This window comes from Entelurus aequoreus, linkage group LG07 (genome assembly GCF_033978785.1).
Source record: "Entelurus aequoreus isolate RoL-2023_Sb linkage group LG07, RoL_Eaeq_v1.1, whole genome shotgun sequence".
Classification (NCBI taxonomy): Eukaryota; Metazoa; Chordata; class Actinopteri; order Syngnathiformes; family Syngnathidae; genus Entelurus; species Entelurus aequoreus.
The window spans coordinates 43,932,838-43,956,288 of NC_084737.1; the positions used below are offsets into that span (position 1 = coordinate 43,932,838).

A 23,451-nucleotide genomic window follows, 5' to 3' on the forward strand; every position below is an offset into this window, starting at 1 on the left:
CAATAGGAATCCCAACTTCCAAATGGCACTCAGATGCATCCACAGGCTGTGATCCAGAATTCTGGAAAAAAATATGACTCAATACTTCTCGTTTGATTAAGAATCAAAATTTACAGCTGATTCAGCTCAAGTTTACTTATATAGCCCACAAATGTCTCAAAGGTCTGCACAAGCCAACACGGCATCTTTTGCTCAGATCCCACATCAGGGCAAAAAAAGCTGAACCCAATGGGAACAACGAGAAACCTTGGAAAGAACGGCAGATGTAGGGACCCCACCTTGGGGGACTGGTGCAATGAATGCCGAGTGGATACAGTTAATAACGTAAGGGTTCATAGTGAGGCCAACATGGATCCTCTCGTATGTAGACTTCATGCTAACGAGGCACATTGCTAAGTTGAGTTGAGTTGAGTTGAGTTTGTGTTTATTTCGAACATGCATGCATACAACACGATACATCAATTTCCAGGGAAGATGATCTCTGCTGTTGCGCTTCTTTGCACTTTTATGATTTTCAACCTATTTCTGTGATTTTTCTATAACACATTTTCCTCTTTCCTTTGAATAATTTTATTAAAATGAGGCAGATGTTAACGCATTTTGCAACATGCATACTCAGGCATGTGAGGTTGAAAAAAAGAGGAACATTTCTCTTGGCACGATGTGCTGCCGACCCCTAAATACAATTTTTAGAATCAAGACTACATTTCCTGCAATTAAATGAATTTCTACAGTATATTTTACTTTTTAGATTTATTCTCACCTACAAACTTCTTTTGGCTGTCTTTTTGACACTTAATGTATCACAACATTTTAAAACGAGCCAAATAAATATTTAATATTTATGAATATATAATATCTATAAATACATAAAGTTAGGGAGATTACATAATCAGCTTTGGAAACAGACATACATCATTGAAAGCTGGACAAAATATTTTTAAAACACGTGTTACAATTATATCCCAGCAATAATTAAAGTCCCAGTTTTCACAGTGATTATTTATTTACATTTATCTTTTTCATATTCAAAATATGTAATTAAAGCCAACAGACAAAATATCGAACAGAAGATACGCCATAAGACAAATGCTGCAGTTTATATCTACTACAAATAATAGATAGTTGCTTCATGAAATTATCATCACTTAACCTGTAAAGCATTGATTGTCTTCTGAATGGGAACCAACTTGTGTTTCGATCCAGCAACATGATCGTCAAGTGCCAAACGGCCACGTTTCCCATCATTGTTTTTCCTTGCAGAAAATCTTACATTTCGCAAAGCCAGGTTTATCAATCTTGTCAAACAGAAGACTTAGTTGTATTTTATCAACTGTTTTCTCCAGCCAAGACCAGCGCCAGTGACTCCCGCATCAATTTTCCAAACATCAGACTTTTACTTAACGTTTGGCTTTTGTTTACAATGAGTTTGCAACCTTGCTTACTAACACAGTACTTTTAATGATAATAATGTTAAACGTTACTCAAGTCTGTGTTACCGTCTGTGGCATCATCGCCATCAGTCATCGAAACAAGAATAGCGGATACCAACGCTGGCAACACAACTTTAAGCCACAAAGGACGCGGTAGGCACAACGGAAGTTTTGCCGATGGACCAACTTCCTGAGTTGGAAGGTTGAAAACTTTGTAATGAACACATTGTATTCGCCATGTTTGTTCATTTTACGTTTAGCCTGCAACCTGGCTTGCTCCTAGCTTACTTGTATCTTAATACTTCTGGGACTTGTTAAAACTGGGAGAATAAACACAATACCAACATTTTCTTTACATCATATTTTTTTTTATCAATCTTTCATTTAAAAAAAATGCGAAAGTGGTATTTTGACTCGAAAATTAATGTTTAAAAACGCAGATTCCCACATTTTCTCTGACATTTCACATGTCTGCATATTGATGTGCTGTGCATGGATCTCTTCGATTTTTTTTTCTGCATGACCATAAAAGTAGACCAAGTTGTGATAAAACGATTAATTCAAAACATAAAATAGTGGCCCAAATATTAAAGTGAAAATTGAATAGCAACACGGATCCCCTCCGGCAGCTTGCTCTGCTGTGATGGTGTGCTTGCTGAGAGACAGTGAAAGACATAATTACGTCTGGGTCACTGAACAAAAGATGATCCAGAGAAAGAATCCATCTCTAGGCTGTTGCTGGATCCACTATCCTTTAGTGAATGTGCAAGTATTAAGATTCATATGCAAAACATGTATTGATATTGGCCATATGCATCAGCAGCGACAACAATGCAGGCCTCATTCTGACAAAAAAAATTGTTGCTAATAACACAGACGAATAGGAACATATTTGGAATTCAGCAAGTGAATATTTTAAGGACAATTGGATGTGCATCCTTCTAAATTTACACTGGAAATGATCACATCCTGTAATTCCATCAATAAAACCACAATTAACTACAGCATATGCCTAACTACAGCCTCAATGGTACATAATTGATATTAAAATCTTAAAATTAAAATTGAGAGAACATGCTGGCATGTTGAATTTGCAAATAAACATATTTGTCTCTGGATGAGGGATGTATTGTTTAAACATAGACGGCAATGACCCATCATTTTTCTCCATTCCATGGCTTAGCTTTTCATCACTAAAAATAGTCTGCAGTTCTTTCATGACTACATATGAATGCCTTTAAAATCTGCTTTGGAGAGATTTGGCTGCAAACCTCCTTCCAGCTGAGCAACCTAAGCTGTAGAACCAGCTTGTGCAACCACATACCAATACAACTTGAAATACAAGAAATGGTAAACATTTTATTTATGGTAATTATTTACAATGTCTGGTTAAATAGTATCCAGTGTTCATTTTGTTGACTAATAACTTTTGTTTGAGTTATTGTCAACAACCTATTTTCCCTGACAAAAATAAGACCATAACAACCCAAAACAAATGCACCTTGACGAAGACGGTAACAAAATTAACTGACATTTTACTCGACAAATAAAAACGACATGAAAATGTTGACAGAAAAGAAATCCCATCATATTTAATTTTGTCTTGTAGATGGTTGGGAAAAGTTGGGAATATATCAAAACACAGCTCCTTAACACCGTACATATGAAAGAGGGGTCGGGAGTTAGTTGCGAAGGAGACTTTTCCTTGTAAGATGAGGAATTTGGATTTCTCACGGCCAACTAGGTAGATTTGACAGGTCTGCCTGGTTGGCCACGTCTATAAGAACAGCTGATAGGCAACACATCACAGTGTTAAGGTGACCCCTCTGAAGAAGACTGCTGATAACAGTCGAAACATGTCAGGTAATCTAATATACCGAAAATATTGTCTGATTACAAAAAAATTTGAAAAGCACATACACATATACACACATATATATAGAGGCATACATATATATATATATATATATATATATATATATATATATATATATATATATATATATAGATATATATATATATATATATATATATATATATATATATATATATATATATATATATATATATATATATATATATCTATATATATATATATATATATATATATATAGATATATATATATATATATATACAGCCAGAAAAATCCACCCGCTCTCATATTCCTCAACTGATGTACTAGCATTTTATGGGTGCAAATATCACAGAATAGCATTACAAAACATCTCTGACAAAACACGATCGTAATGTAAGACATTTTTAGTTTGTTAATGTCAGGGTTTCGCCTAAATTGCCAAAATACCTCTGGCGGTGGGGGCGTGGTCGATATGATGTCATCGCAGGATTTGCTATGATACGTATACTCATTGAAAAGGGATGTGAATATACATTTAAAACAAATCTGTTATCATTAAGTATAGTATTGGCATAAATACAGTATTTTTCTTACCTATGGTTTTGTTGTATTTTGAAATTGTTGCTGCTTATTGTGCAATGTAATTTGTTGAGAATTTTTCTTTTTTTTAGAGAGATATCTCCAATTCTTTTAGTGCCTTTTTCTGTAATAAAAACAATTGGCAACAAATCTAGCATCTATTTTTGGTGTTATTGGCGCCTGAAATCGTGTTTAGAGACTGTGTTTAGATTCTGTGGCGCCACGTCCGTGACAAAAAGCGAACCGAAGAAAGCCTGGCCTTACACTTGCTTCGCGTTACCCGGAGCCTTTCACTCATGAAAATCCGCCTGTGTCATCTTAAATTGTGAAGATCGCTGTCCGAGGGTATATCTCGAATATATAAAAGTAAGTCCACGAAGACGTATTTTTCTGGAAGGCTGAAATATCGTGTAAATTTTTGTATAACATGTTCTGGTCGAGTCCTCAATTACATAATGATTAGCAGGCTCAATATTACATTTTATTAATTAATAGAGAAGGTTAAAACATTGTCATGCAGCAATATGAAGACCATTAACTTGTACAACATGTAACGTACAGAATATCAGAAGCATTAATTCAGGTAGAACTATCACCGATTACAGCTGGGATACCCCCCCCCCCCCCTGAAGGGGGGGCTTGGTGTAGTGTTGGGGGGCATGGTATTTTTTTTTGTCATAAAAAAAATACAATCATGCATGCTTACGGACTGTATCCCTGCAGACTGTATTGATCTATATTGATATATAATGTAGGAACCAGAAATATTAATAACAGAAAGAAACAACCCTTTTGTGCAAATGAGTGTGAATTAGTGTAAATGGGGGAGGGAGGTTTTTTGGGTTGGTGCACTAATTGTAAGTGTATCTTGTGTTTTTTGTGTTGATTTAATAAAAAAATTATTTATTTATTTATTTTTTTAAATTTCTTGTGCGGCCCGGTAACAATCGATCCACAGACCGGTACCGGGCCGCGGCCCGGTGGTTGGGGACCACTGCATTAGGACATTCAAAGAGGGCAAAATAAATCGAAAACTACTTTTATTACTGTTGACATGCGACCCTTATCTGTCGTGGAAAATGTCGGGTTTGCTGCGGACACTTGAGCCCCGTAACAAGATTCCTTCACAAACCTATTTTACTAATACCGTGGTTCCTGTTTTGTACAACAAGACAAAAGCCCAATTAGAGACAGCAGTGTCCGTAGCACCCGCTGCCACTCAGCCGCTAAGAATGTACCACATAAGATGGGTGATTTATCAGGTGCATTTATTTTTTATTATTATTTTTTACAAGGTGCTGTTTTTGTTTTATATGGTGCCAAGTATGCACAGTAGAAAACGTGGCAGGTATAGCTGCACCAGATACCCATCCATCCATCCATCCATTTTCTACCTCTTGTCCTTTTCAGGGTCGCGGGGGGAGCTGGAGCCTATCTCAGCTGCATTCGGGCGGAAGGCGGGGTACACGTTGGACAAGTCGCCACCTCATCGCAGGGCCAACACAGATAGATAGACAACATTCACACTCACGTTCACACACTAGGGCCAATTTAGTGTTGCCAATCAACCTATCCCCAGGTGCATGTCTTTGAAGGCGGGAGTAAGCTGGAGTACTCGGAGGGAACCCACGCAGTCACGGGAGAACATACAAACTCCAACTTAATTTGAAAACTGTACATTTGAGTTGAAACAAAAATGTTGATAATTTTAATAAACTTCAAGTTAAAAAAAAGCTTGGAGATGTCTCTTTTTTATATTGAAAAAAAATCAAACCGTGTCACTAAAATATTGAACCAAACTGAACCATGAATTTTGTGTATCGTTGCATACTTAATATTTATCTATACATATAGGATAGTGATTTGTTTATTGTTCAGTGGTATACAGGTACAGAGAATTGCACTACATGAAGGCCAAATTTTTCTTTGTGTCTTTTTACCCGAGTATACATTTTTGGTACTGTATTGATTCAATATTTAATATTGTTTATTTACGGGATATTTATTTTTCTATATGTTTCTATTTCTATGCATATCATATGGCACACTGCAATTTATTGAGATGAATGCCAAATGTTCTAAAATACTGTCTATAGTGGTTTTATTAGAACGATAAAATGTTATAGAACGTAGTAGCGTATATAACATAAAAAAATAACATCACAGTTATTTGGCTGAGTAACTAATTACTCTTACGATGAGGTAACTGACTTACAAGCTCCATTACTTTTTGGGAAAATAAATAATTAATTACTTTTTTAAGGTAAGCTGACAAACACTGCTGCTAGTGGTGCATAAGGTTGACGGACGTCCTAGTTAAACAAGACCCCTTCCTGCCGTTCTTGTCATGCATGTTTTGAAGTGTACCTGTGATGGCGTGATGAGAGAAGGCTTCTACATAGGTCAGGTAGTTGTGAGGACAGTTTTTCTTAAGCCACTTGCAGACGTCCTGTTGAGTCCACAGCACCACAGGTTTGGACAGACTTGACAACGTCGGGCTGGTGTGATACACAGTAAACGCTTCACCTGGATGCAGCTGAAAACAAGCACACAACTTATTGTACAAGAGATGTTTGTAAGTGTGGAGTGTGTAGACACAAACACCAAATAAAAGCCAGGGAAAACATTTTTATACTGTATTTGTTAGAGATGTCCGATAATAAAAGGGTTGTTTCTTTCTGTTATTAATATTTTGGTTCCTACATTATATATCAATATATATCAATACAGTCTGCAAGGGATACAGTCCGTAAGCACACATGATTGTGCGTGCTGCTGGTCCATTAATAGTACTAACCTTTAACAATTAATTTTACTAACTTTCATTAATTACTAGTTTCTATGTAACTGTTTTTATATTGTTTTACTTTCTTTTTTTATTCAAGAAATTTTTTTAAATTTATTTATCTTATTTTATTTTATTATTTTTTTTAAAAAGGACCTTATCTTCACCATACCTGGTTGTCCAAATTAGGCATAATAATGTGTTAATTCCATGACTGTATATATAGCGGTATCGGTTGATATCGGTATCGGTAATTAAGAGTTGGACAATATCAGAATATCGGCAAAAAGCCATTATTGGACATCCCTAGTATTTGTAAAAGCAGGAACATCGCCCCTCCAGGGCCCTTGATCTAGCTGCTTTTTAATTATGCATCTATATACACTCGCCATCAGACACAACATTGTGTACACCTGCCCAATCCAACATAAGCAGAGATAAGAGTGCTGCCAAAGAGTCACTTTTCACTAAGATAACAATGATCATTAGATCAATTTGCATTTATTCATGTGGTGATTGTACATATTTATAAATTATTTAAAAATGATCTAAAATATTTATTTGAGTCTAAAAAATGCCTCACAATTTGGTGCAACAAACTGCAGAAAATAGGTGAGATGGACATTTTAAGAACACATTTTGAAGTTAAACTAACACATTTTTAGTTAAGATGTGTATGTACATAAAAGCAATTGATGTTGAAATATAGTTTAGGTGTTATAAAACAATTTTCACCTTTTCCATAACAAAGGCAAACTACACATGGAGACTAATCCTGTACAAAGTGACACATCATTTCAACCATGTCTTCATACAGTGCAAATGTGTTTTACCAACTTTCCAAAGTGTCTGCCCGCACTGTCAGCTCTTTGTAAAAACTTGTATTGGCCCTCGGCATTATCAAAAAGATAACATGAATCCATTATTACAGAGCTATATTATCACAATTGAAGTAGTATTACGCTAGATGTTACACTATTTAGCTTTGTCACCTAAAACACAAAGCTAAAATGTAAATGTTTTATTTAGATGATTTAGCATAAACTGACCTGATTGGTTTTAGCATATTTAATACACATAGGGCCTGATCTACTGAAGGTTTACATGTATTAAAACTAAAGCTGTCAAGTAATTAATTTAAAAAAATCAGATAAATCACACCCTTGACCTGTAATTAATCATGATTAATCACATGATTAATCATGATTGATCACGGGTTATTATTTGCTTGCATAAATAAAATTTGCTTAAGAAAATACCCCAATATTTGGAAATAAATGCAATTTGGTAGTAAGAATGTCATACAGGAACATTTTTTAATGTTTTACTGAACTGCAAGTCATTGATTTGCTCAGAACTTGGTGACAGTAAGTATAGGAAAAATTCAATGCACATTTTGAATGTCTCTGCAATAACATAGCAAACTGGGTACAGATGTAAAGTATATTAATAGATAATGTAATAAAGAGGTCCAAAAACAACTGTACATAGTGCACCATTAACATGGTCACTACTGCATAGCTTCTCTTTAAATCAGATAAATCACACCCTTGACCTGTAATTAATCATGCTTAATCACATGATTACTCACATAATTAATCATGATTAATCACAGGTTATCATTTGCTTGCATAAATAAAACATTTGCTTAAGAAAATACCTCAATATTTGGAAATAAATGCAATTCTTCTGTTGTTATATTCTTATTTTTACTGTTATATGTTTATTCTTATTGTTGCTTTTTATTTTTAATCTTATTTTTATATTTTCGATTTTATTTCCATTTATACCCCCATTATTTACGTTTTACTTTTTAAATTTGATCTCAATTCTGTACAATGCTGCTGGAACTTTAATTTTCCTGAGGGAACTCTCCTGAAGGAATCAATAAAGTACTATCTATCTATTTACAAATGCATTTACACTTCCTTAGTTTAAACAAATGTAAGGTATTTTTTATTTTGTTGGACCAGATGTGACATGTCGTGCTATGATTGTGCGGCCGAAAGTGGTGTGTGTGTGTGTGTGTTTGTTTGTGTGTGTGTGTTTGTGGTGTGTGTGTGTGTGTGTGTGTGTGTGTGTGTGTGTGTGTGTGTGTGTGTGTGTGTGTGTGTGTGTGTGTGTGTGTGTGTGTGTGTGTGTGTGTGTGTGTGTGTGTGGGAGAGAGAAGGTGCCTTGATGGGAAGTCAGTGTGTTGACGAGAGACGTGACGGTTGCCAAAAAAAAAGAAGGTGCCTCATGACTCCCTTCCTATGGTCTGTCTTTCCATCTGGCGTTCATCTAATTGCTAACTCTCGATTGCACAAACAAGTTTATTTACTTTTTCAGATGACAGCGCTGATCTCATTATTGTACAAACTACCTCTAGTTTGTACAGCGTTAGTTGGCGACATGAACGACATCTTGCAGTGTCCTACGTGCGGTGGATGTCCATTTCAAAAAGACATTGTTTAACTTATCTGTGGTAAATGCAGATAAACTCAGCCAACAGAGTTTGTTGTCCTCTGCTGTCCATGTAGCATCCATGCTAGCAGTGGAATCCTCTTGTTCATGTTTCACTTTAAGATGCTAATTTAAACTTGATGATAAAAATTAAAAAAAAGTTTGTCGCTTCAATACTAACTAATTACCTCAGTTTTATCCAACGTTCCATTAGAGTTTGTTTTAAAAGGCGCAGAGCACATCGCTGTAAATATCATTACACGGGCGTGTGATGTAATCACTGCCTGTGCATTGCAATATTTTGTCCAATAATCACATGCATTAATGTTGACAGCCCTAATTAAAACACATGCAAACTTGATAGCACTCACAAAGCTGATCTACTAAAACTGTGCGCAGAGGATTGTGTCTCTTAAATGAGCAAAATAAGCAGCGCAATCCATTTAGCTTGTCTGTCTTCAAGAATATGCAGAATATATGCTAATCATCAGAATGCCTTACTGGGAGGATAACATGTTAATTTAATTATTTAGCACACACAGTGTGACTTATCAAGATTAAAACTCAACTGCAAGGGCTATTTTGCATCTTTAGTTAGCACGTCTGAAAAGTGTGTGCAAACTGACATGACCTACCCAGTGGCCTTGTGGTTAGAGTGTCCGCCCTGAGATCGGTAGGTTGTGAGTTCAAACCCCGGGCGAGTCATACCAAAGACTATAAAAATGGAACCCATTACCTCCATGCTTGGCAATCAGCATCAAGGGTTGGAATTGGGGGTTAAATCACCAAAATTCTTCCCAGGCGCAGCCACCGCTGCTGCTCACTGCTCCCCTCACCTCCCAAGGGGTGAACATGGGGATGGGTCAAATGCAGAGGACAAATTTCACCACACCTAGTGTGTGTGTGACAATCATTGGTGCTTTAACTTTAACTTACGAATGTTTGTCAACATACACAAACTGTCAAAAATGTTAATATTATACATATTGTCTATTAAAAATATAATTTTATAACAGTATAGCTGCTGAAGCTGATTGAAACAAATTAAATAGATACACTGTGGTTTCTGCTGCTGGCTTTTTTTTTTATGACGTTTGTTTTTTCCAACAGAATATATCTTAACTTATTGCCTAAGTGAAAATAACGTTTTGCAATATGTAGAATTTTCTTGTATCTGGAGCACACACAGGCTCTATCTGAATGCACCTTCAGAGTGGAAAAAAAAAAAAAAAGATTTCCATTAAAGAAGCACCGCAGGACTGCCTCTAAAAAGCCCAGAAAAAATTGGTAAACGTCTGCTGTTTGTTTGAAAACATAGCAAAATGCCACATGTGGGAGCATAATAACATGAATGTGCAGTACATGATCAAGTGTCTCCGTACACACAAAAACCTCATTTAAATAAGGCGGTCTGCACCACTTTTCAACTGTTCACAAAGTGTTAGTAGCTCACACACCCACTAATAGCACACACAATTTTATAGTTAGAACACGCTCTTTAGTGCCTGGCATTTATCTATGGGCCTGAGCTAATACATCTCATGTATATGCAGAGTGTATGCTTATTACTAGAATGCCCACAATTCAGGGAGGAGGAGATGCAACTATAATATTTTAGTAACTGCGTGGATGCGGCAGGCGGCGAAGCTTGGCGTGGTGCGACAGGCGGCGAAGCTTGGCGTGGTGGGTCTTGGCTTTGGTCTTGGCTTGGGTCTTGGCTTGAGTCTTGGCTTGGGTCTTGGCTTGGGTCTTGGCTTGGGTCTTGGCGTCGTGTAGCTGCGACTGACGGCACTTGGCGTCGTGGAGCTGTGACTGGCGGCACTTGGCGTCGTGAAGCTGCGACTGGCGGCACTTGACGTCGTGAAGCTGCGACTGGCGGCACTTGGCGTCGTGAAGCTGCGACTGGCGGCACTTGGCGGCGTGGAGCTGCTACTGGCGGCACTTGGCGTGGAGCTGCTACTGGCGGAACTTGGCGTGGAGCTGCTACTGGTGGAACTTGGCGTGGTGGAACCTGGCGTGGTGGAGCTTGGCATGGTGGAGCTTGGCATGGTATAGGTACTGGAGCTTGGCGTGGTGGAGGTACTGGAACTTGGCGTGGTGCAGGTACTGGAACTTGGCATGGTGCAGGTAACTAGAACTTGGCGTGGTGCAGGTACTGGAACTTGCCGTGGTGCAGGTACTGGAACTTGGCATGGTGCAGGTACTGGAACTTACCGTGGTTCAGGTGCTAGAGCTTGGCGTGGTAGAACTTGGCATGGTGCTAGCGTTGAAGCTTGGCGTGGAGCTAGCCGTGGAGCTAGCCATGGTGCAGGTGCTAGCCTTGGAGCAGATGCTAGCCTTGGAGCAGATGCTAGCCTTGGCTTTGGCGAGGTGGCCTAGCTGGGGCCTGCGGCTTGGCAAGACGAAAAACCGGTGGTGGTGGCCGGGCCGGAGGTTGCTGCCTGGCTGGGCGCAGCTGAGCCACCCCACTAGTATAGCTCCCGGCCCTAGACACCCCCCTCAAGGAGCGGATACCAGACGCGCTCCCTGCGGTCTGGAATCGTCTTTAGGGGTGGGTGGAGGGAGGTCAGGAGGGTGGAAGAATCCTCCCCTCTAAATTGTCCAAAATATCTTTCTTTATCCCCCACCTGGGGTTGTGTGGGCGGAAAAAAGGAAAATGTTGTGATGTGGGCGGGGCTTGAGTCTTGGGGGGTGGGGGGGTGGGGGGGGGGCGCAGCCTCAAATTTGGGTGACTTGGATTGTCCAGCTCTAATCTTCAAAAACATATTCTGATAATGTTCAACCATGGAAATAGAGTCCTTTGTTGGGGGCAGCTGACAAAAAAAAGAGTTCAGAAAAAAAAATCTTGGTCTGTGACGTCATCCGCAGGTGGCGGCGTGACGTCATCCTGGAGGGGGAGGAGCTTGCGGGAACGACGCTTCCTGGCAGCGAAGTGAAGTCCTTCTGGACGGCTTCCGTCTTCGTTGACGCGTCCGGTACTGGGGCGACCCGACAACGTCCTCGGGCCACACGGAGCTTATCGGGATCAGTTTGCCGCTTGGACCCCACATAAGATACCGATCCTCCATGGCACTTAACGCCTCCCACCTTCCTTCCTCCATCGTCTCCAAGTCGCTTGCGGGAAAACGATTAGCTGGCGACATTCTGTAAGGACGTGGACTTTGGTGCAGCTTACTGCGAGGATTTCGCAGCTCGCTGCGAGGAATGTTTTCCCGTGGTGCAAACGGACTACAGCAGACTTCGGAAGAAGGTAGGAACATGTTTAATCTTGACTATAAAAATAACAAACAAAAGGCGCGCACAAGGCGGAGACACAAACTTGGCGCAGGGTACAAAAACTAACACTTAAACAGACTAAGGACATGAAACAAAACTACACTTACTGTGACGTGAAACTATGGCATGGACCGAGCAAAAACAAGATATCCAACATAGGCAGAGCAAGAGATGAATAATGTAATCAGCGTAGCAAGAGTAATGTCAGGAGTGATGTCGCCAGGCTGACTACCTGGCAACTACAGGCTTAAATAGTTATGTCATGAATGACAACAGGTGCGAGTGTCCGAACACCAGCAGCAGGTGAAAATCATGCCACCATGGCAACCAAAACAAACAAGAGTGCATCAAAAACAGGAACTAATAGAGTCCAAAAACCAACAGAACATAACCAAACAAAACATGACAGACCCAAAATGTATCAACATGGCACCTCGTGCCCTTTAACATTTCTCTATGCAGCCATCTGTTAAAAAAAGAAGAACAGATTTATATTCTAAATATACAGTACATTATATTCCCAACTCTTGCCTGTGTCAAATTGAACTCCTCAGCTCCTCCTTTGTTATAGTGTCCCTCATTCACGCATACTAAATCCATGGATTACCATACCAACTGAGCCAAGCATAAAACGTGAGAGAAACACCGAACTGCTGCCAAATATTCTACCTCATTACGCACTACATGTCATGGGGATTATTTAGGCAGACATGTCATGCAAACAAGTGCAGCATGCACGCACTTTTGCAGCTTAATATAAAATTCTGACCTGCGACCAGTTGGCAGACTTTTCAATACAGTCCATGTTAGACACTGATTAATAGGGCAGCTATGTTTTATATTAACAGACATGATAATTGGATCTGTTTCTCTATATTACACTCACTTAACCATCAGATCTAACACCAATCAACCCAATCAAGTAAAGGCCAGTCCACTCATTCCAAGGCTCAATTACTGACCTCCGGTGTAATTGATCATTGACAATACACACATACATCTATTAACTTCTCGTTGACGGCAACTGACTTGGAAAAGGTGAGAAAAGATTGAGTGTGAATGAGGGAAGATAAAAATACTCCCTGATATATGGACGCGGCCCCATGTGTCCGCAGTGAAGCTGCAAGCATGCAAATGTATCCAATAAATGTAACAATCCTCATAATGAGGATTAATCACAGTGGTTATTAGAGCAAGTGAGGCTTGCAAGTGCATGCAGGACAATAATCAGCTATTTGTTAACTTCAGACAACACATTATTGCTGTGCTCTGTCTTCCTCTTCTTTTTTTTCATTGATAGTTTGCATTTGAGTACAGTATCAAGTGTTTGGCAGCACACTAAAACTTGAAGTTCGATTGCATGAAGTTTAATAGAGACGTTAATTTACAATGTAACAAGCAAGGAGAGAAAATCATTTTAAAATGATTTTAGTTGTCAAGGAAGCCAACAAGATGAATGGTTTACATGTAGAGTTTGTTCAGTTTGCTTATTTTAATTTAAGATTATGTACAGTAGGAAGGGGATTCATATGGCCCCATTCATTACGGTTTAACTATCCACTCCAGTGTTGAATATCTTAAAATGTGTTTTGTGACAATTCCAATTTTGACAACAGTGTCAGTTGCTATGTAGCCTGGCGCTTTTCATCATTTTTAACAGACTGCATTGCAAAAGGATTAACCCCGACCTTCCTTTCATGGAAGACCCACCCAGAAATAGGGCCATACAAATCCCTTCCCTAGTGTACATATGTGGCAATAGATTGTCGTAGATATGATAAAGTATGTTTCAAAAGGGCAAACAAGAAATAAGACTTAAAGCATTAGACGAGATGGTTTGCCGGGTACTTTATAGAAATGATGACCTTCATCGTGAAGAAACCTTGTACCAAAATGATAAGTTTGGAATCATTCTCCCATTTGTCTTTTCTCCGTGCCTCTCATTTCTCGCATGTTTTTTCTGACCATTCATCACAGTGTATCTTATCTGGCCAGTTCTCTGTTGATCCTGTTCACACAACCCCAGACCTAATTCTGTCCAGTGGGAGGAGCTCCCTCATTCATTACATACACAGGGAGCAGCGGGGGAGAAGTGGGAATGAGGGGGGAGGGGGCGAATTTGAAGCTCAATATGGAGCGGAAATATAATGAGAAATGGAAGATAAGGACCATGAAACGGAAGATGGGCAGTATACAGTATGTACTGTGTACCTCATAAGTCATTCATTTAACCCTTAGGTTCATACTGTTATTGAGAAAATCGGCATGCTAAAGTGCGAATGTAGTTGTCTTTCTGCATATATAAAACAACATTTTTAGTAACTGCTTTTCTGCATAATGCTTCAAGTCATCTCTGTATAAAGAAAATTAATGTATGGAGGATTTTGAAATTATAGTATAGTATATGGTATATTATAGAAGAATATATAGAATAGTATAGTATAGTACAGTATAAGGGTGTACTCACACTAGGCCATTCTGTTGTGAACTGTTATGAAATAGAAAAAAACACATTTGCATTCCCAGCTACCATAACATATATAAATATAAGTTAACCATTGTAATTAATGTGTACTCACTCCTTTATGAGTGATGAAGGTGTAGAAGGAGGAATGATGCCTCACAAACGCCCGGCCCACTTTGCGGTGTACATTTTATTCTTTTTTTTCCCCCTTAATGTTGTCAATTTACTGTTGAGTTAGCTATGTTGGATTGAGCAGCCTGCACAGAAATGCCACACCTGGACTTTTGCTGTAGGGACTAGTGTTCATTTTGACCAAAAAAATTTAAATGTAATTTTACTCATAGTCTTTTGATGAAAATGTCTTTTACTTTTAATCTAGTTTAGTAAACTTTTGGCATGATTTACTAAAGGTTTGCGTGTATTAAAACACGCAAAAACTTGATAGCACATGCAAAGCTGATCTACTAAATTTGTGTCTCTAAGGATTGTGTCTCTTTACTGTGCAGAACATGGAGGGCAATCCATTTAGCGTGTTTGTCTTCATAATATGCAGAATATATGCTGATAATCAGAAAGCCCACAGTACTGGGAGGAGAAAATGTAAATATAATTATTTAGCACTCACTTAGCACACACTGTGTGATTTATCATTACTAAAACTCAACTACGAGCGCTAAAGTATTTTGCAACTTTATTTAGCACGTCTGAAAAGTATGTGTAAACTGACACAGTTACACACGACTGCGAGAAATGAAGTGATCGCGCTGCGGCTCCATCCTACGTATGCTTGTCAACATATATGTCAAAGATGTAAAAACTAGACATATTTTCTGCTCGGAAATATCATTTTATAATTGTACAGCTGCTGATTTAAGGACCTGATAAAAACAAATTAAATTGATGCATTTAGGTGTTTTTTTTAATTACATTTTCTTTCATGTAGATGCTATATTATCAACTTATCTCCTATATAAAAAAATTATAAAAGCAATATGCATTTTCTTGTGTCTGGACTCTGGAGTGCACACACGCTGTCAGCCTCTCCCTTGAGCACCCTTTTAGCACTTGAAAAAAATACACCGCCGGACTGCTTCTAAACTGCCCAGACAAAGTGGTACAAAACATAAAACTGCAAAACGCCACATGTAGGGAGCATGATAACATGAATGTGCAGTAAATGATTGAGTGTCTCCGTGGTAAAATCCATATAGTACATGCAAAAACCTCATTTAAATAAGGAGGTCTGCACCACTTTTCCACTGTACACGCAGTGTTAGTGGGTCACACGCAAAACGGCCACTAATAATACACGCTATTTTATTGTTGTTTTATTTTTTAGTGCATGGTATTTGGCGCTTAGTAGATCCGACTCTAAATGTCACAACATCTTAGCCAGCTAAAATTACAGTAATTTTAGTCAACTAAAATATAAAATGTAAAATAGGTTACCTCAATAGGGAGCCCATAGCTTTTTGAGTTACTTAATTCACAAATTAACTGAAAAACAGACAAACCTAACGGCACTCCTGGCAGAGATTTAAAAAATGCACCGAATGCATCCTTGATGCTCCTCCGTTCTCTCCCCCATGTGACCATCTGGAAAAATATTTGTTATTGATTATATTCCACCAATCCTGTTTACTTGAAAGGTGCACTTGACAAGCATTCACAGCATTGCTTGTACTGTTCAATTCTGCAAATGCTTTGTTACAGGATTTGAAAGTAATTCCCTATTTTAAAATGCAGTAGATATATGTAGTTCTTTTTCTTTTTTACAAGGAATGGATAAGAGGGAAAAGCATTTAACATGAGGTTTCATTTAAAATTCGATGTGGGCACCTGATTTCTCTACCAGCTTCTCAACCAGCCTTGGTATCTAGTCATGTTATGTCACCTGGATATAAGACATGATTTCTCGAATTCAGGAGTAAAGTTATTCTAAAGTATTTGGTTTGGTACAGTAGACTTGCTCCTTTAACTAACTCCAGAGGCAAATTCAAAGAGTTTCACTGTATTAAGTCAGGACTCCCATACCGGCTTCTAATACAGCCCAACAAAAGAGATTGTAAGGGTGCCATCTTGCATGAATATCAAATATTCAACATAAACCTTGCACTGATACCTACCCATGAAAGATTATTATTTTTAAAAACTACACAAATATGTTTTTTAGTATGACCCCGAAGGGAATAAGCGGTAGAAAATGGGTGGATGGATGGAGTATTTTAAAATAGGGCGTTCATTTTAACCCTTTACTTTTCTGCCTGCATTAAATGTTAAGGATGGTTAAATAATCTCCAACATTCTTTATGTAGAGGCATTCATGAAAAATATTTATATAACAGTGTTGTGTATGTGTAAATTTTTCCTGTGTACAACAATACTGTACAAGATATGGCCAAGACAGTTTTTGCTTTGCTTAGCATCTCTTTCGGCTGTCAGATGATCTCAGTTCACTTGCTTTTTTTAGATTCTATCCGTCTCTTCGATCCCACTCTGGCAGACCCTGATACATGATCACACATATCTCCCACACTTCTCATCTTTCATTCACATCCTCTGTTTGACACCAAACCTTTTCTGTCTCTGGCTGATGCGAATATGTTATTTAACAAGCCCGGTCTAGTCTGGCACAATTGTGCATCAAAATGTTTTTGAATACATGAGTTGTGCTTGTGCGTAAGTGTTAACTACTGTCAGTCTCGGGACGGGACGCAAATAAAAATGCCCACTGAGGGGGAGTCAGCAGAGATGTACAAAAGATAGGATTATTATAATGACCTATATTTACCATGAGCCAAACATGTGTCTCAAATGTTGTTTAAGTTGTAGTACGATTCTATTACCTCCACGAGGGATGTAACGATAAACGGTATTAATGATAACTGTGGTAAAACTCTCAACGGTCAGTACTAGTATTTGAAATTAAAATTAGTAAAACAAACATGATTGATAGCCGCACTTTGATAAACTCACAGGCAGACTGGCGCTAGCTTGCAAGCTTAAATACTAAAATTAATACAAAAGACATCGTCTTTCCCCATTAAGAAACAACATACCCCAATCTAAACTTATAAAAATATATTACTGTCTGAGAAACAAAGCTATTCAATTGTGCACATTCACTATGTGTCCATGCACTAAATTAGTCCAATTTCTCTAATAGTTCGGCTCTAAATAAGCATTCTATAACCTATGGAAACGCCTTAAGCCGATGGTGTTCGGTTTGTGAAAAGTCGACTAACACACCTGGATTATGCGATTGAAAACCAGATCTCTCTAGTGGGTGTGTGCCGCCGGAGGGGACACTTTGTATCGCGCATGCGCCAGTCTCAACATGCGGGATATAACCCAGAAGCAGATACCATTCGATGAAAACTTAAGCAACAATTATAGTGAAGAGGAGACTGTTTATTTGCTTCACAAATTGAAAGAACAGAACATTTTGAAGTGCATCGATGGGAAAAAAAAAAGAAACTAAGGTTTACTTAAGAAGGTAGCAAAGGAAATGTAGAAAGACGGCTAAATTCGTACTCCCAAAGTAATATGAATGAGATGAAAGAAAACGAAGCAAGTATATAAAAGGCAAATAATAAAGCTTACACAAATTTCTTCATGCTGCATTTGTGCACTCCAAACTGATTAACAATGACTCTGTATTCCGAACAACTGGCAAGATAGTCCAGAACAATATCAACCTTCATCTGGAACAGTATCGGCCAAACAAACGGTATTAACCTTGGGATTTAAAACTCCTGCCAACAATTGTGTGTCATAGTTTTTTGTTACTCTATATTTTTGGAATTAAATTTTCCACTTGATCGCTTCACATATCCTCTCTGCAGTCGTCCTTTTGGTCCCTCTGGTCAGAGCCTAACAAAAGACCCCACCATAGACATGGACACCGCAGAGACGGACCCCCTTAAAGAAGCTCTCAATGAGCATGCCCAATCTCTGCGCCACCAGGACAGACATACAGCCGATTTGGGCGCTGGTGGGAACGGTCTTGCTGCACGCCAAGCGACTCGAATGGAAAACATCGAAGCCCAGCCTACCTCCATTGCTGCATTGCTCTAGCGTGGCGCCGCTCCTGTTGCCGGCCCAGCACCTGTTTGTAATTGTTCCGACTGAGAGTGCGTCAGCCTCCTGCCCCACCCTCTCTCACTTCAAGCGTTTTTCTGGTGACTCAGGTGATATCAGAGCCTTTTTAGTCCAGTTCTCCGTGCATTTTGAGCTTCAACCAGCTACTTTCTAAACCGAGCGCGCTCAGGTCGCGTTTGCCATCTCCCATCTGGTGGGCAAAGCGGCAGCTTGGGTCACCGCAGAGTGGACCCGACAGTACTCAATCTGCAATTTATTCCTGACATTTTCCAAAGCCTTGGAATTAACTTTTCAAAAGAGGCCACCAGAGCTCCTTCCCTCCTCCGGTTACGGCAAGAGCGAGATGTTTCTGACTATGCAATCCAGTTTCGCACCCTCGCCGCTAAGAGCGACTGGAATTCAGCTTCCTTGTTGGACGCCTTCACTCAGGGCTTGGATGATCGCATAAGGAGCCACATGGTGTCTATCGACATTCCCGAAGACATCGATGAGCTCATTGTTTTTGCTATCAGTCTTGAGAGGAGACTCGAACAACAGTAGGGACATCGACAGCTGAGCCGAGCAGTATCCTACGGAGGGAATTCCACACCCACCTTAGTTTTTTATGGAGAAGAAGGACGGTTCACTGAGACCCTGTATCAATTATCGGGCTCTGAATGATATCACCACAAAGAACAGGTATCCCATACCTTTGATTGATTCCGCTTTCAGCTCCCTTTACCAGGCCAGATTTTTCACAAAATTAGATCTGTAATGCCGTAATGCTTATCATTTAATTCGCATCCAAAAAAAAAAAAAGTAAAAAGTAAATAATGGGAGTATAAATGGAAACAAAATACAAAAATATTACAATAGAATAAAAATATAACAGTAAAGTAAGAATATAACAAGAGAAACTAGGCAGTAGTGACCATGTTAGGAAAAAGTATTGCACTGTTATTGTTTTGCATCCCCTGTCCTCCTAGTACCCTCCCTCCCCCCCAGAGAGGAGTTGTACAGTCTAATGGCATGTGGGACAAAAGAGTTGTTTAGTCTATTACAAACCCCGTTTCCATATGAGTTGGGAAATTGTGTTAGATGTAAATATAAATGGAATACAATGATTTGCAAATAATTTTCAACCCATGTTCCATTAAATACACTACAAAGACAAGATATTTAAACATAAGATCACTATCTTCCAAAACGTTATTAGTTAATGAAGTCATTAGAGACAACAAACTTGACGTCGTTGGTCTCGCCGAGACCTGGCTCAAACCAGACGATTTTTTTGCGCTAAATGAGGCATCTCCTCCTAACTGTACCAATACACATGTTGCCCGACCTCTTAAAAGGGGAGGGGGTGTCGCACTAATATACAATGAAAACTATAATCTTACACCTAACCTAAATAATAAATATAACTCGTTTGAGGTGCTCACTTTGAGGTTTGTCACACCGCTGCCTCTCCACCTGGCTGTTATCTACCGCCCCCCTGGGCCCTATTCGGACTTCATCAGTGAATTCTCAGAGTTTGTTGCTGATCTAGTGACGCACGCCGACAATATAATCATAATGGGGGACTTTAATATCCATATGAATACCCCATCGGACCCTCCATGCGTGGCGCTCCAAACTATAATTGATAGCTGTGGTCTTACACAACTAATAAATGAACCCACGCATCGCAACGGTAATACGATAGATCTGGTGCTTGTCAGGGGTGTCACCACCTCCAAAGTTACGATACTCCCGTACACTAAAGTAATGTCCGATCATTACCTTATAAAATTCGAAGTTCTGACTCATTGTCAACAAACTAATAATAATAATAATAACTACTATAGCAGCCGCAAGATTAATGCTGCCACAACTACGACTCTTACTGACCTACTGCCTTCGGTAATGGCACCATTCCCAAATTATGTGGGCTCTATTGATAACCTCACTAACAACTTTAATGACGCCCTGCGCGACACCATTGATAGTGTAGCACCGCTAAAGCTAAAAAGGGCCCCTAAAAGGCGTACCCCATGGTTTACAGAAGAAACTAAAGCCCAGAAATTATCATGTAGAAAGCTGGAACGCAAATGGCGTGCGACTAAACTTGAGGTTTTCCATCAAGCATGGTGTGATAGTTTAATAACTTATAAACGCATGCTTACCTCAGCTAAAGCTAAATATTACTCAAATCTCATCCACCTCAACAAAAATGATCCTACATTTCTGTTTAGTACAGTAGCATCGCTAACCCAACAAGGGACTCCTCCCAGTAGCTCCACCCACACAGCAGATGACTTTATGAATTTCTTTAATAAGAAAATTGAAGTCATTAGAAAAGAGATTAAAGACAATGCATCTCAGCTACAACTGGGTTCTATTAACACAAATACGACTGTATATACGACGGATACCGCCCTCCAAAATAGTTTCTCTCTCTTTGATGAAATAAAATTGGAGGAATTGTCAAAATGTGTAAATGGGACAAAACAAACAACATGTTTACTTGACCCAATTCCTGGGAAACTTATCAAGGAGCTTTTTGTATTATTAGGTCCATCAGTGTTAAATATTATAAACTTATCACTTTCATCTGGCACTGTTCCCCTAGCATTCAAAAAAGCGGTTATTCATCCTCTACTCAAAAGACCTAACCTCGATCCTGATCTCCTGGTAAACTACCGGCCGGTGTCCCACCTTCCGTTTATCTCGAAAATCCTCAAAAAATTGTAGCACAACAGCTAAATGAACACTTAGCGTCTAACAATCTCTGTGAACCTTTTCAGTCCGGTTTCAGGGCAAATAACTCTACGGAGACAGCCCTCGCAAAAATGACTAATGATCCATTGCTAACGATGGATTCTGATGCTTCATCTATGTTGCTGCTTCTTGATCTTAGCGCCGCTTTCGATACTGTTGATCATAAAATTTTATTAGAGCATATCAAAACGCGTATTGGGATGACAGACTTAGCCTTGTCTTGGTTTAACTCTTATCTTACTGACAGGATGCAGTGTGTCTCCCATAACAATGTGACCTCGGACTATGTTAAGGTAACGTGCGGAGTTCCCCAGGGTTCGGTTCTTGGCCCTGCACTCTTTAGTATTTACATCCTGCCGCTAGGTGACATCATACGCAAATACGGTGTTAGCTTTCACTGTTATGCTGATGACACCCAACTCTACATGCCCCTAAAGCTGACCAACACGCCGGATTGTAGTCAGCTGGAGGCGTGTCTTAATGAAATTAAACAATGGATGTCCGCTAACTTTTTGCAACTCAACGCTAAGAAAACGGAAATGCTGATTATCGGTCCTGCTCAACACCGACATCTATTTAATAATACCACCTTAACATTTGACAACCAAACAATTGAACAAGGCGACTCTGTAAAGAATCTGGGTATTATCTTCGACCCAACTCTCTCGTTTGAGTCACACATTAAGAGTGTTACTAAAACGGCCTTCTTTCATCTCCGTAATATCGCTAAAATTCGTTCCATTTTGTCCACAAGCGATGCTGAGATCATTATCCATGCGTTCGTTACATCTCGTCTCGATTACTGTAACGTTTTGTTTTCGGGCCTCCCTATGTCTAGCATTAAAAGATTACAGATGGTACAAAATGCGGCTGCTAGACTTTTGACAAAAACAAGAAAGTTTGATCATATTACGCCTATACTGGCTCACTTGCACTGGCTTCCTGTGCACCTAAGATGCGACTTTAAGGTTTTACTACTTACGTATAAAATACTACACGGTCAAGCTCCTGCCTATCTTGACGATTGTATTGTACCATATGTCCCGGCAAGAAATCTGCGTTCAAAGAACTCCGGCTTATTAGTGATTCCCAGAGCCCAAAAAAAGTCTGCGGGCTATAGAGCGTTTTCTATTCGGGCTCCAATACTATGGAATGCCCTCCCGGTAAAAGTTAGAGATGCTACCTCAGTAGAAGCATTTAAGTCTCATCTTAAAACTCATTTGTATACTCTAGCCTTTAAATAGACTCCCTTTTTAGACCAGTTGATCTGCCGTTTCTTTTCTTTTGTTTTCTACTCTGCTCCCAACCCGGGGTGGACCGCTAGCCTGTCCATCAGATGGGGACATCTCTACGCTGCTGACCCGTCTCCACTCGGGATGGTTCCTGCTGGCCCCACCTTGGACTGGACTTTCGCTGATGTGTTGGACTTTCACAATATTATGTCATACCCACTCGACATCCATTGCTTTCGGTCTCCCCTAGAGGGGGGGGGGGGGGGGGGTTACCCAGATATGCGGTCCTCTCCAAGGTTTCTCATAGTCATTCACATTGACGTCCCACTGGGGTGAGTTTTCCTTGCCCGTATGTGGGCTCTGTACCGAGGATGTCGTTGTGGCTTGTACAGCCCTTTGAGACACTTGTGATTTAGGGCTATATAAATAAACATTGATTGATTGATTGATTGATATTTGATGTTCAAACTCATAAACTTTTTTTTTTTTTTGCAAATAATAATTAACTTAGAATTTCATGGCTTCAACACGTGCCAAAGTAGTT

At 39.4% G+C, this 23,451-nt stretch overlaps 1 protein-coding gene across 1 annotated transcript in view; it reads right to left on the minus strand.

Moving 5' to 3' along the window:
- Positions 1–23,451, minus strand: part of samd10b (sterile alpha motif domain containing 10b) — a 187,659-nt gene that overhangs the window by 56,318 nt on the left and 107,890 nt on the right. Inside the window, exon 3 of the mRNA XM_062053743.1 lies at positions 6,236–6,404. Coding sequence (XP_061909727.1) covers positions 6,236–6,404 — 169 coding nt within the window. The remainder of the gene's footprint in view (positions 1–6,235; positions 6,405–23,451) is intronic.